Consider the following 14,676-nt stretch of genomic DNA (forward strand, 5'->3'; position numbering starts at 1 on the left):
ACACAAAAAGAGGCTCAAAGATGATTCCAACAAAGACTGATGTTAGTGTTTTGCACAGTTATTAATATTAAAGCATAAAAATTTATAACAACAATTGGTTTATATAGTCAATTTTTTATTACATTAATAGTTTATGGATACTTTTCAGACTTGTAGGATAGATGGCATGTTGCCTTAAAATTTGACCAAAAAAGGGATCTTAGAAGGCCAGATTAAAACAGCATTTATGTAACGGATTCAAAAGTATTCTCATACGTCTGCAGCATACAAAGTCCTTGAGTTATAAGGTATCTTTAGGAGCATGGGTCTTCAATAGGGGGTCCAGGTGGTATTAAAAAAAATGAAAGTAATGCATTAATAAATTAATACAATTAAAACTTAAGATGAAGAGCATAACATTACCATGATAAAATCTATGTCAATGCTAGCATGCCAAATATTTTTTTTTAAATATCTTTGTAACGTAACCATCATAAAGTATGTGTTATAAATAATAATAAATACAGTGTTAATTTAATACATGTAATAGGGTCACTCCTCTCTACCCATTAAGGGGTCCTTGGCCTTAAAAATGTTGGTTTACAGTTACAACACGCTTGTATTTCTCCTTCAATATCTCCAGACAGCCAGATGCAAGCGTCGCGAAAAAGAAGCCATATGAAAATGATGCAACATCTTCCAAACAATAACAAGAGGAAATCTTCTTCAAACATCGGAGGCTCTCCGAGGGGATTCTGGGAGGCCGACCGAGCCTTCTGAAATATTTAATAACACTGTCAAGTCTGATACAAGATGACCAACGTGCAACACACACGAAAGAGAGAAAGCTGAGAGAGGAGAGATGTGTTTGCAAGAGATCTGACATTTGACTTTACAAACAGAGTCAGGCTGGTTTGAACTGGCTGATATATTCCTAAGAAAAACCATATATATCCATATATTTCAGGACCAGGGCCGGTTCATATTTGAAGTACATAAAGGTGCTGCATACAGATGCAGAGTCCTGTATCATTCATACAAAAGAACCATCCATCAGCACCATCATCATCATCATCTTCATCCAGACAAACCACAGTATCCTGATGTGTGATACTGACACACATGTTACTTAAAAAACATCTTTTTGGTATTTATATCAGATGATGTTTATCATGTAAATGATCAATGCTATATTGCTTTTATTTTTAAGTGTGTTTATATCTCACTTGGGTGAGTTGATTTTCTTTATGATCAAAAGCATTCAATCTTAAGATCAAATGCAGTAGTGTTTTACAGATATAGACAGATTATGTCTGAAAGTGACACAGCTCTTCATGACAGAATGGACAATGTTATTGTGATATGGATCAGAAAATCCAATGAAAGCAAAATAAATGTTAGAAATTATTCACTAAAAACGAATAAAAATATTTCAAAATGACAAAACATCTCTGAGGGCCGCAATTTAAAATTTGTCTTCGTTGCGTCATGTGAACCATGTGCATCTTGTCAAAATAAGTGCCTGCCACACGTGTCAAAAGGGTTTATAATAAAAGAGACGCTTACGTTCCCAAAATACTCACAAGACACTAACTTAACACTAAACTCTAATTACACATAAGATTATGCGAGTATCTGGTAAATGCAAGCATCTCTTTTTTCATAAACCCTTTAGACGCGTCTGCAGCAGGCACTTATTTTGACATGACGCGTGATGCACACACTGCAAAAATTACTTTCTTACTTAGTATTTTTGTCTTGATTTCAGTAGAAATATCTAAAAAAATCTTAAATGAAGATGTATTTTTTTGATGAGCAAAACAGCTAACAAAAAAATCTAGTTTTTAGCCAAAAATTATACCATTTACGTCAATTTGTGCTTAAAACAGGCAAAATTATCTGCCAATGGGGTGAGATAATTTTTCTTAAATTAAAGGTTTAAGAAAAAAGTAAACTTATTTGTAGATTTTTTTCTCACCAAATTGAAGGATATTTTTGCTTGTTTTAGGTACTGCCCAACACTGATTATTTGACATGTTCACCATTATACACTGCAAAAAATGATTTTCATGAAAAAAAATTCTTAGTATTTTTGTCTTGTTTTCAGTAAACATATCAAAATATTCTTAAAAAAGATGCTTTTTCTTAACGCGCAAAATGACCCAAGAAAATAAGTCTAGTTTCAAGAGCATAAAATTGCATAAAACATTTGCATAAAACAAGCAAAAAATCTGCCAATGGGGTAAGCAAAAAAATCTTGAAAATTTTTCTTAAACACTAAATTCCAGAAAATTCCAGAAAAATTCCAGAAAAATTCAAGTTTCAACTTCCCCTATTGGCAGATTTTTTTGCTTGTTTTATACACAAAATCACTTAAATTTGATATTTTTGGTCTTAAAACTAGACTTATTTTCTTGAGTCGTTTTGCTCATCAAGAAAAAGCATCATAATTTAAGAATTCTTGTTACATCTGTAAAAAAACAAACAAACATAATCAAATTCAAAAGATCTGAGCTATGTTACTGATGTTATAGCTCTTTAGAAATAGAAATTTTTTATTTCATTCCTCTCAAAAACCTATTTTTTAAAAAACTATTTCAATACTTAAATGAAGCATAAAAAAGCCATTTCTAGAGGTATTACAGTGAATTGCAATGCAAACATGAATTTCTTAGAATTTTTGTCTTGTCAGTAAAAATATAAAAAAATTCTTAAAGGCAGGGTGCATGATTTTGAGAAACACTTTGGAAAAGGGAGTCGGGCCGAGTACAAAAAAAACTTGTAACCAATCAGCAGTAAAGGGCGTGTCTACGACATCGTTGCCTGGGTTGCGTATGTGTGGGGCGGGTCTATCGAAAGAAGGTCCAGATTCTATTGGGGTAGGGGTGTGTTTGTTTAGGTGATTTCGAATGTCAACATTGGCCTTCAGAGATAATGCACCCCGCCTTTAAATCAAGATGTAAGAGCAAAATGACCTAACAAAATAAGTCTAGTTTTAAGACAAAAAAATACAATTTAAGTAAATTTGTGCTTAAAACAAGCAAAAACAAATCTGCGAATGGGGTAAGCTAATTATTCTTGAATTAAGTGCTCAGGAAATCTACTAGACTTCTCTTTTCAGGTCATTTTGCTATTTTGCATTTATATGTATTATTTGTGCTGAAAACAAGACAAAGATATGTAAGTAAGCAATACATAAGAAAGTCATTTTTTGCAGTGTGATCAATACTCTTTCTTGACAACCTATTTTTGTTTTGCATTACATAAAAAAGGTGTATATCAGGTTTCTGACTTATGTAAGCTCAACAATACTGAATATATTTCCTGTGTTTCCTGATAGGTGCCCTCCACAGGAAATAAAGCTCATGTTTACTTTTTATTTCTCATTGAAGTTATGATCAACAGAAGGGAATTGAAAACAAGCAAAAAATTGCTTACTTTTTAGTTTTACTTTGAAATTAGTGTTTAAGAAAAATGTTCAAGATTTTTTTGCTTCTTTTATGCACAAAATCACTTAAATTTGATATTTTTGGTCTAAAAACTAGACTTATTTTCTTGGGTCGTTTTGCACATCAAGAAAAAGCATCTTAATTTAAGAATTTTTAGATATTTTTTACTGAAAACAAGACAATGCAGTGTAGCTAGTGTACTAATAAAGCATTTATATAACTGCTCCTGTGTTGCTCAGTGGTTAAGCATTGCATTAGCAGTACAAATAGTTATGGGTTTGAACCCAGAGAACACACATACTGATAAAAATGAAATGCAATGTAAGTCGCTTTGGATAAAAGCATCTGCCAAATGCATAAATGTAAAAATAACTAAAGGACAAACTTCAATTTTATTCTAACAAAAAGCCTTATTCACAAATCTAATTTTAGACACAGACTTGTAACTGCTTGTCATTGGCAGCAATAAGTTCACAAATAGAAATGGGCCATAAAGTCTTAGAATTTCACATGAGATGTCACAAACTGTGATCTTAGATTTGCTAAGACACCAATATGCAGTCTGAAGTTAAATAAAACTCTTACTAGACAAAATGATCAAAGTTACGTTATTAATGATATTGTTTTATATACTTAATATATATCAACAACTATCTTATTTATGTTGTTTCTTTAATCATCAAAGGACTTTTAAAAGAAATATCTAGCTGAGAAATAGCTCAGACAAGGATGCACATAGCCTTAATTCAACAAAGGTTTATTTATTAATTTGTGGTGCATAATGCATTATATGGTGCATTATAGAGAAACATATGTCTTTGGTACACAAATTACATTCTTATCTTGATTACATAATAAATATCTAAATAAAAAGTTATTTTGTGATCATCACATGTATTCTGTTTATTTAAATTGGTCTATTCTTTGCATTTGTAATAATTATAAAGTGAATTGCATTATCAAATTCTCATAAGATGAGTTTCTGAATCTATAAGAATAACAATAATCTCAATTTGACAAAAAACCTGCACATCCACACACATGATCTTTAGGAAATGACAACGAAACTGGGTAAAAATTGGACAGCTGTCGCCACCTGCTGGTTGTTATCATGATTGTACAAAGGAAAAATATGATCTTTTCTATTCAAAACACGTTTGTTAAAATACAAATACATAAAATGTACAAATACTAAAAATATTTAATCACCACATTAATTCATTTATTTACCTACAAAACAAAAAAATCTTGACAGAAAACTCCTGGGGTCGCTGCTATTATAGACACTATGACAAAATCTTACTTTAATATAATAATAATAATAAAAATAATAACAATAATAATAGCAACTATTAATATCATTTTGTAAACAGATTGTAAAAGTTACAAAAGAGAAGAAAAATATGCGTTACATTTTATAAATTGAATATGTGTAAAGATAGTTCTACAAAATACAGCGTATGTACAATTTAAATACAGTAAATAAATACAATACTAACATATTTCATACCACAGAACTAAAAACAAATGAAGAATTAGAAAAAAGTCATCTAGTGTCAGACGCACAGTATTTAAAATACATTTCCCACAATGCATCACTCCTGTCATATGCGGAAGGCGTACAGTTATAAAGTTCAATGTGCTTGCAACAGTTTTACACAAATTATTAGCGTAAATATACAAGAATTAAAATGACGAACAAGAAGACCATGCAGTTTTCTCAGATCGTCTGGAGAGTTTGTAATTTCTTCATGTCTCTGTTTTTCGCATTGGCATCTTACGTGCAGGTAAATCATGATTTTATTTACTGCAGATAAACAGTAATGTGAGCAGTGATTTAAAGATGAGAGGTAACTTAGTCGTAATTAACAAAGTACTTGCGTGTTTGTTTAAATGCTCTCTGATAAGCACGTGATCTCGTTGTTGTTTCAGATAAATGATCCAGACGCTGTTTTGTGGATGGTAATCCTTCAGTTTTCACTCTAAATATAAATTATTTCTTATGTAAATCGAGTCATATAGTTTAATTGTTTTCATTTATGCAGATTGCTTATGCTATTCCAGCCGGATTGTGTTTTCTGATTTGCTGTCAACAACAAATAACAGGTAAGAAGTTTGAAAAGAAAGTAAGTTAATGCTGCCGTCTAGTGGACAGAAGGAGGAATTACATCGGTCACGGCTACAGAGAAAGACATACCTGCAGTACCGAGATCTCCAAAATATGAGCGGGAAACTTTTAAGAGGGGCTTTAGCTCCAAAGGGGGCGTGGTTTTCTAACATTTAGATTTAGATCTAAATTTAGATTTAGTAAAAGAAAGGAAATCTGTAATATTAACTGAGTAAGATCATGTCAAAGATTGAAGTCAAACTTTGATGCTCGAAATCTTATTATTAGATTATGATACTTTAGTCTGGATTTTACATACAGGGTCACATAGTTTTGTTTTATTTTTCAGAGACATTATTATGGAGGAGAATTGCTGATCTTCATGTGCTTGTATCCACTGTATTTGTGTTTTTACTGGGCTGGAATCTTCATAAAGTCAAAATTACAAACATCTTCCAACAAGAGGAAGGAAGGTAACATTCATAATTCAGAGTTGTTTCATATATTAAACTTGAATTATAGGTGTAAGATGTGCTTTGGTTGATGTGGTGTTTGTGTTTAAGGAATAATTTGAATGAAACATATTGTGGTTATTTCGCTCCCTTAGGGAATTTTCTGGACTTCTGCTCACGGTTTTCTGGTTGCTGATGTGCAGACATTCAGGAAGGTAAAATAAATTTTAATCTACTGATATTTTATGTTTATCTAATGTCTTTAACAGGATCTATTATAACAGTTTATAATTCAAACACATGCAGTAGTGAATCAGTTTCAGCTGTATTATGTGCATTAATGTGTTTGTCCTGTAGGGGCGCTGTCGGCTCTCTCAGGCTGTTCACTGCTGTGGGAATCACTGTGTTTCCATTCATCGCATGGATGTATTACTACATAAACACAGAACTGAGATCAGATTGGCCTGAACACTGTACAACTGCAATTTAAACCTTAACCCTGAACAAATCACATTATGGACCAAAAATAAAACAAAAAAACCTGAGCACTGTATTATCTCTAAAAAAAGTGTTTTAAAAGAGCTCTCAAAATGACTTTACAAACTTTATAGATCAAAGCTACATTTTTGTAGCTTATAATGTTTTAGGGAAAAGGATATCACAGCAAATATTTACATAATAAGAACAATCTGAATAATCAGCATATCATAAAATTAATTTCATGAAAAAGTTATTTGACCAACAAACCTATAAATTGCAAATACTTAGATTAACATTACAAACGATACCTTACAAGTAACATTGGATGGTTGTTTACATAGCTTACTGTCTGTGCCCACAGTATAGACAATATGCCATTATGTCTGTTTTATCATATATACATTTAGTTTTATGTTTTGGTTCACACTCTCATAACAACCCAGTTATCTCTGACCTTGTATTATATCTCACATTAATTAAAAGCAAGACATCAAAATGATTGAAATGTTCGTTATTAATTACAGCTGTTTCTTTGACTGAATCTAATATCATACCAAGAATTGACTCCAAGTGTCGATGGTTGTGTTCACTGTTTTGAGAGCTTTAATGTGAAATGCAGATGTGATAACACTTCATTATAGAATAAAATGATTGTGGAAACTTTGATATGCTGTTTAAACAAATACATAAGGCAGTAATGTATTGACTCAGGAGGTTCAGGATAAAGTGTGGTTTCAAGTGAATTAAGTATACTTGGACACCTCACTGTTAGACTGTAACTTGCAGTGGTTGTATGAAAAAAAATCATTTCAAAGCAAGGCATTATAACAGGAACTATTGGTTTGAGAATGTGATAAAAGCCTAAAGACAAATTTCTAAATCTTAAACATATTTTAAACTTGTTCTTCTACATCTTTTCCAGTTAAAAATTCTTTTTTTTTTAATTCACACAAAGTTTCTTATAACAGATACAAGAATGCTTTCATTTTCATTGCTCTCCTGTCAGGTTATTGTAAGAATGCAGAACATGTCCAAACTTTACTGTTTAAAAAGACAAACAACTGAAGTTTTATTTAAAACTCAAAAGATATATGAGATGATTTCAATATTCAGGTTTCACCTTACTTCATAGCTAATATCAACATTGTTTATATGTAAGTTTAATGTAAAGTACTGATCAAATTTTGTATGTATATTACCTAGTTATAACTTATATCATATATTTGCACATTGTCAAAATTATGTAACTAATACAACAGGTTTTTTGACTGAACTTGAACATTTGTGTGTAAGTTTTGATGTGAGGTATAATGAGGTATCATGTGTAGATGAGTCTCTTGCTCATATTGTAATTATTTTAGCATGCTAACATGTGTTTATTAGCGTTTTTTTTTTGAAAGCACAAAAAAAATGCTATGCCATTTTTAGACTAGACTTTTATGAAATATAATATCTGACCTTCAGGGTTCCCACACCTAGTCAAATTCAAAGACTTTTCAAAGACTTCCAGGTCCAATACCCTCAAATTCGAGGACTAAATGTGAAAACATTCAGACGCACTTACAGTTCCCTCAAAAGGGGGTAACACTTTATTTTGATAGTCCACTTTAGACATTTTACTAATTATAAGTAACTTAGCAACTATTTATCAACAACTAATCTTTAGAGAATTAGTAAACTGTCTGGTTAATATCTACTAACACTTTATTGCGATGATATCTCAACAGACATTCAACTTTCTATAAGTATCTTTGCAGGTGCATGTCTACTTATTCCACTAACCCAAACCTTTTCCCTAACCCCAACCCTTACAGTCTGCTAATAATCTAATGACAGTTAGTTGACGTATAGTTGCAAATTACTTAAAGTTAGTTGACATGTAGTTGCAAAGTTATTTATAGTAAGTAGAATGTCTAAAGTGGACTATCAAAATAAAGTGTAACCCAAAAGGGAACTGTAACAATGTATCTTAAAAGATAACACGATGTAACTGTCACGGCTCGGGGCGGAACTAAGATAGCTAAAGGGCCACGCCCCTCTCTAAGTTCCACCTCGAGGAGGTTCCCAAGACCACCCCAATGACCAGACAGACGAGTATACTACAATTAAAATATATCTTTATTTAAATATTTAAAAGAAGGGGGTAAAGGGGAAGGGCAGTTTAAAACAATCTTCTTCTCGCCTCCAGGACGAGTTGGACCACGGAGCGGGGGCTAGGAATCTTTTCCAGAGGTTATCTTCAATCCGTGGCGCCCTCCGCTTCTTCCTGGAGGCAAAACCGTGAGAACACAATTAATGGCTTGGTCCAGTACTGGGTCGCTACTTGCCTGATGTCTTCGTCTCTTTCTCTCCCTCTCGCCCTTAGGTCTCTCCGTTGGAACCTCGCTAGACACTTGGGGGTCTTCCACGTTCCACAGAGGCGAGGCAGTGACCAAAGGTGAGTATTCGCACTACTGAGGCCGTTCTCCCTTCACCAAGAGGTTACTGTAAGCAAAGGTAGGTTACACACCACACAAGTAAGTCACCCACAAGGCTCGGCTTTTCATGCACTTCAGGGCGTACAACAGAGCAAAGGTGAGTGGTTCGCACTACTGACACCGTTCGTTTCCTCTTCGGGGCGTTGCTGTAAGCAAAGGTAGGTCACACACTACACAGGTAAGGTACTCACAAGACTTGGGCTTTTCATTCACTTCAGGGCATACGTTGGAGCAGAGGTAAGAGGTTCTCACTACTGACACTGTTCGTTCCTCTTCGGGGCGTTGCTGTAAGCAAAGGTAGGTCACACACTACACAGGTAAGTTACTCACAAGACTTAGGCTTTTCTTTCACTTCAGGGCATACGTTGGCGCAGTGGTAAGAGGTTCTCACTACTGACACTGTTCGTTCCTCTTCGGGGCGTTGCTGTAAGCAAAGGTAGGTCACACAATACACAGGTAAGTTACTCACAAGACTTGGGCTTTTCATTCGCTTCAGGGCATACGTTGGAACAGAGGTAAGAGGTTCTCACTACTGACACTGTTGGGACAGAGGTAAGAGGTAAGAGGTTCTCACTACTGACACTGTTCGTTCCTCTTCAGGGGCGTTGCTGTAAGCAACGGTAGGTCACACAATACACAGGTAAGTTACTCACAAAACTGGGGCTTTTCCTTCCCGTTTCTCCAGGCAGCGGGCCTTCACAACAACGGCTGCACACCGTATACCTTCACCCGTCCGCCAGAGCTTCGTAGGTGTCGTGGGGACTGATGGGTCGGGCGACGCGGAGCCGAAGGCTTCCCTAGCTCCCCCTCCTTGTCGATGACAGGGGTCTTCAGCTGGGGCGAACTCTCGACGACGCTCCGCGCACACAAAAGGTTTTCCTAACCAGACCAAATCACAGTCACGACCCTCAGTCCGTACAGTGTACTTTGGCCGTTACTCACTCCAATATACAGCTGGGCTACACCACTGTCTGCTTCCCGGGTTGGCGCGGGCTCTCGCCAACACACAGGGGATTTAGGTTTTAATTGCCTCCTCTCATGCGGCTCAGGCCTCAACGTGCCATTAACTCCTCACGATCTGCACGGGGCCAGGGCGGCTTCTGTTACTACAAGCACAGCACACACACAGCAAGCTTTAGTGGAAACCCACACGATGAAAGTTCAACTCACCCACAGCACTCTACACACACTCCGCGTGAATTTAGGACTCGGCCGGCTGGGCCTAGGCTCCTCGTGAGGCTGGTTGGGCGTTGTTCTTGCCACAGATAGAAAAGGGTTGACACGTAAATATGATCAGCAAAACCCCTGTACGTTTCCTGGTTACCTCTTCGGCTCACCTACGTTTCTTTTACCTGCAGGGCCAGAGCTACGAGTGATGGAGGGTTTCCCCAACGGATCTCCCGGATTGTGTTCCACGATAATTACACGGCGCGCCCACGTTTCCCTTCGTAGTGGGGCCGGTAACCTTCAACACACTCACAAAACACACCAGGTAACTCTTCTTCTGAATAATTTGTAATCACACTTCAATTATTACTCACACTTCGTGGTCAGCATATCTCTGCATTAATGCATCCGATGACTCCGTGTTCAGCCCTCTCAGCAGTCAAATACCACAATATCCTCTTCGCCCAGTCGTCTCCAACCTCTTATCTTCCCTAAGGGATCGATATAAACCAACACAGCAAATCTGCACAGCAGCAACGAAGCGCACCCAAAAGCACTCCCAAAAGCACCCCATTTGATGCATTCAAAGGTCTTTTTATACTCAGCCTTCTCTCCTTGTCGACCTATCAGCAATCGCTGTGTTAATCGCCCTCACCTGTACGTAATTGGGCTTGATTTGTTTATCGGGGAAACCCCGGAAATTCCGGTGTTCGGAGTCAGTCGTCCGGGCGGAACCCGTCTTCCACACTTTTGGTTCCGCCCTCACAAATCGTCACCTGGTGACATAACCTTGCTCTCACTTGAAATGGTGTATATCAAATTCAACCAATTGTGAGGCTTCACGACAATGATAGGGTGACACGAGAGCTAGGAAGAAAATCGCTATCTGAAATATTGCCAAAGACGGCGTTACAGGGAGGCAGGAAGTATGGCAAGGGAGATGCAACGTCTCGTTCCCTTCTCAGGGAACAACAGTTACATACGTAACTCGAAACTTTTTCATGTGTCAAACACAACTATGCAAAAAAACATTTTGGTATGAATCAACATTCACATACAGAAGATATAAGCATTTAAAGTCAACAGTTTAGTACGTGTGCTTAAAAAGTCTAGAATTTTTATAATTTTATCCTACACTACACAGGAAATAATATGGATTTTTTTTCAGAAAACGTCTCCCATAAAATGGATTCAAGCACTTTCAATGACCTGTATCTATGTATGTATATTTTCAAAAACTTCCCAGGGCCTTGAATCTTTTTCCCAGATTCACAAACTTTCAAGGATTTCAAGGATCCGTGGGACACCTGGACCTTGAACACGGAGATGCCCTGCCAATCAAAGTAATCCTAGACTTTTTTCACACTATAAAACGACTTCTTAAAGTTAATGTTGGCACATCTCTACCTGTCTCAAATCAGTTGTGTAATGATTTTCTTTTTTTTTCAGTTCTAAAATTGACAATGTTTATAAACTTATTCATGCTGCACCTGTTTCCTCTTCCACATTTTGCTCATCTAATTTCTCTGGCACATCCTTCTCTACCTTTTCTCAAATCGACTCTGAGCTGCTCACTATCGCATATGCAAGTTACTACTTGCTTACTTGATTCCCTCCCTAGAAGCTTGTTTAAATCTTGTTTGGATTCATTGTGCCCTGCTGTCCTCAACATTGTAAACGACTCCCTGCATACTAGTGTTGTACCAGTAGCATTGAAATCTGCTGCTGTAAAACCTGTCTTAAAAAACATAATAGCAATTTGGACAACTTAAACAATTAATTCAAATCTACGAAATTCTGGAACGTCTTGTGGCCCTGCAGCTACATTGTCATCTTGTAGTAAATATTCTTTTCACACTGCTTTAGTCTGGTTTCTGGTTCATTCTGGTCCTCTTTCTATTCTGATCCTCCTGATACTTTTGATACCGTCAACCACAATCTGTTACTTAAGCGTCTGAAAACTGTCTTTGGTGTTTCTAGGACTATTTTAACATGGTTTAGATCATACCTTTCTGATCGTCAACAGTTTGTATGTATGAGTGGATTCTGGTCTGGTTTTGTATGTACGGGTGTTCCTCAAGGTTCAATCTTAGGCCCCCTTACTTTTTAGCATTTACATGTTTCCACTTGGATTGCTTTTAAGATCACTTGGGCTTAATTATTACTTTTATGCAGACGACACTCATATTTATATCCACTCTAAGCCTAATCAAAATTTGGATCTTCCTTCACACACTGTATTGCTGAGATAAAAACATGGATGTCCCAAAACTTTTTGTAGTGAGAAGACAGAAGTCTTGCTTATTGGCACCCCTCACCAGTTTCGTAAAGCTGGTTCACTATTTCTAAGCATACATGGCTCTGGAAAAAAATCTAGGATTAATTTTTGATTTCAGTTTGTCTTTTGACCCTCCCGGGTCGGTACACTGTAAAGATCTATTTTTTCATCCCAGAAATATTGCTAGACTCCACCCTAAGTTATCCCTTACAGTTACTGAAAGGATTATTAATACTTTTGTGTTTTCTCGCATTGACTATTGCAATGCACTTCTGGCTGGGGTTTCTAAATCCGCACTAAATAAACTGCAATGTGTGCAAAATTCAGCTGCTAGGGTCCTGATTGGAGTCAGACAAAATGAGCATATCACACCAATTCTCAAGTCCTTGCACTGGCTTCCGGTCAAGTTCCGAGTTGATTTTAAAGTACTCATGCTTACGTATAGACAAGTTTCCCGGCTGAAATATGCGGCCGCCATTGGTTGATGCTAGAGGTTGGACCATATGCTCAGAAGGCCGCCTTATGCTTGCTCATCTCTGAACATACTTAATTTAGTCCCCTTATAGGTGCAACTTAATTATTACAATAATTAACTTTAACCCGAGATTCACGACTACTATTATAAAACAAAACTGACCGTCTTCTCCAATGATAGCTTTGTATAATCATGCCATAATTTACTACGCAACTTAGAATAATGTTGAAATAACCAGAAGTTGAGGCTAGATCTAGAGAAAGATCTTTCTACAGATTCTGAATCTTTTACCACTTTCCTTAAATATCCAGAGAGAACAAAGCATTGTGATAATGTTAGAACTTTGATACTGATTGGTTCTTGTAAACTCAGGGGTGTTTATTTGGAAATGTGCTTTACTAATTAGACTATTTTATATTTAGATCAAATAGGTCTGTGCTGTTAAAATTAGTTGATCCTGTGCCAAATTATACAGCGCTTCTATTAGCATTTTTTAAGTCCATTCAGGATTTAAAGTAGGGTTAACATGACTTGGAAAAAACATAATTTAATATGAACATTTATTTACATAGAATACTAATACTAGCCTATCTCTGAGTCGTATTTTGGGAAAGACTTGAGCGTCACACCGGAAATAGGAATAGAAGTTGCCCATTAGTGGTCATCAAGGGTGCAAAGGGGAACTGATAAGAACACTTAACATAAGAACAGCGTAAAAATGGCAGATGGGACACCCTACAGCAGGGTTCCCCAAATCTTAACCTGGAGGGCCGGAGCACTGCAGAGTTTAACTCCATCCCTGATCAAACACACCTGAGCTAATCAAGGTCTTCATGATCACTAGAAAATCACAGCTGGGTCAGTTTGATTAGGGTTGGACCTAAACTCTGGGTGCTCCAGCCCTCCAGGGTAAAATCTGGGGAACCCTGCCCTACAGACTCATGCAATTTAAGGCCACGAGACTGAAAGTCCACATGAAGTGCATCATTTGGGAAACTGAGGAGTCTCTAGATTCACTGTCTGGCATCAAACTATCAAAGTGACACACCCACACTAAAGTTCCTTAAAGGTGCTCTAAGCGAATCTGTTTGACGTCACTTCTTGTTGACGTTAGAAGAGTTGTCAAACAAAACAGGGCATAGCTAACTCCTCCCCCTACCTCTCCCCTGTCTCTCCCCCTTGCCCCTTCCCCTCCCTTCCGTGCTTCCTCACGTATAACCCCCAAACCCCACACCCAAATCCTTCTTGTCGTTTATTGGCTAAACACGTTTGTAATGTTTTGTGGTTGTAGGCTGCGCCACTTTGTTTTTGTTGCCGTTTGTGGAGCCTTGGCGCATTTTTTACAGTGTGTAAAAAAATTTAGGTTAGAGCGCCTTTAAGGTCTGGCACATTTTTCATATAAAAATAAAAATTTGAGTTCTCTGAATGACTGATTAGTCATTTAAAACTACTCATATTGGCATCCACATATATAATTAAGTTTGGAAAGCTACTGTATAGTAAACTGTTGCCTACAGTCCGTGTGTCAGGAGGCATTTAAGGCTTTAAAAAGTAATCTAACTTCTGCGCCTATACTAGCGTATGCAGATTTTACTCGAACCTTCATTTTGAATGAATTTAATGCTTGTTTAACTGGAAAAATATCTAAGAGCACTTTGACATTTTTCTGGTTAAACAAGCATTACATTCATGTAACTTTATCCTTATTTGGAAAATTATAGTTTCACTTGGTCTCATGGAATGCGGAACAGGTACATGTTTTACCCTTTAAAAAGAGACACAACTGACAGAGAAATTTTATGTTAAACTCAG

General features: G+C 36.6%; 1 protein-coding gene across 1 annotated transcript; it reads left to right on the plus strand.

Moving 5' to 3' along the window:
• Positions 1 to 4,952: 4,952 nt before the first annotated feature.
• Positions 4,953 to 6,966, plus strand: tmem220 (transmembrane protein 220). Its single transcript, XM_065278273.2, has 6 exons — positions 4,953 to 5,215; positions 5,361 to 5,390; positions 5,474 to 5,534; positions 5,885 to 6,008; positions 6,143 to 6,202; positions 6,345 to 6,966. Exons 1-6 carry the CDS (start codon positions 5,120 to 5,122, stop codon positions 6,475 to 6,477), a joined length of 504 nt encoding a protein of 167 aa, XP_065134345.1. The 5' UTR covers positions 4,953 to 5,119; the 3' UTR covers positions 6,478 to 6,966.
• The last annotated feature ends 7,710 nt before the right edge of the window (positions 6,967 to 14,676 follow it).

This window comes from Paramisgurnus dabryanus, chromosome 3, assembly GCF_030506205.2.
Source record: "Paramisgurnus dabryanus chromosome 3, PD_genome_1.1, whole genome shotgun sequence".
NCBI classification, from domain to species: Eukaryota; Metazoa; Chordata; class Actinopteri; order Cypriniformes; family Cobitidae; genus Paramisgurnus; species Paramisgurnus dabryanus.

Excerpts from the sequence above, each read along its gene's own strand:
- tmem220 (XM_065278273.2), top strand. The coding sequence starts at position 5,120 with ATGACGAACAAGAAGACCATGCAGTTTTCTCAGATCGTCTGGAGAGTT. Across the intron at positions 5,391-5,473 it reads CAGACGCTGTTTTGTGGATG|ATTGCTTATGCTATTCCAGC; the intron begins GTAATCCTTCAG and ends TCATTTATGCAG. Across the intron at positions 5,535-5,884 it reads CTGTCAACAACAAATAACAG|AGACATTATTATGGAGGAGA; the intron begins GTAAGAAGTTTG and ends TTTATTTTTCAG.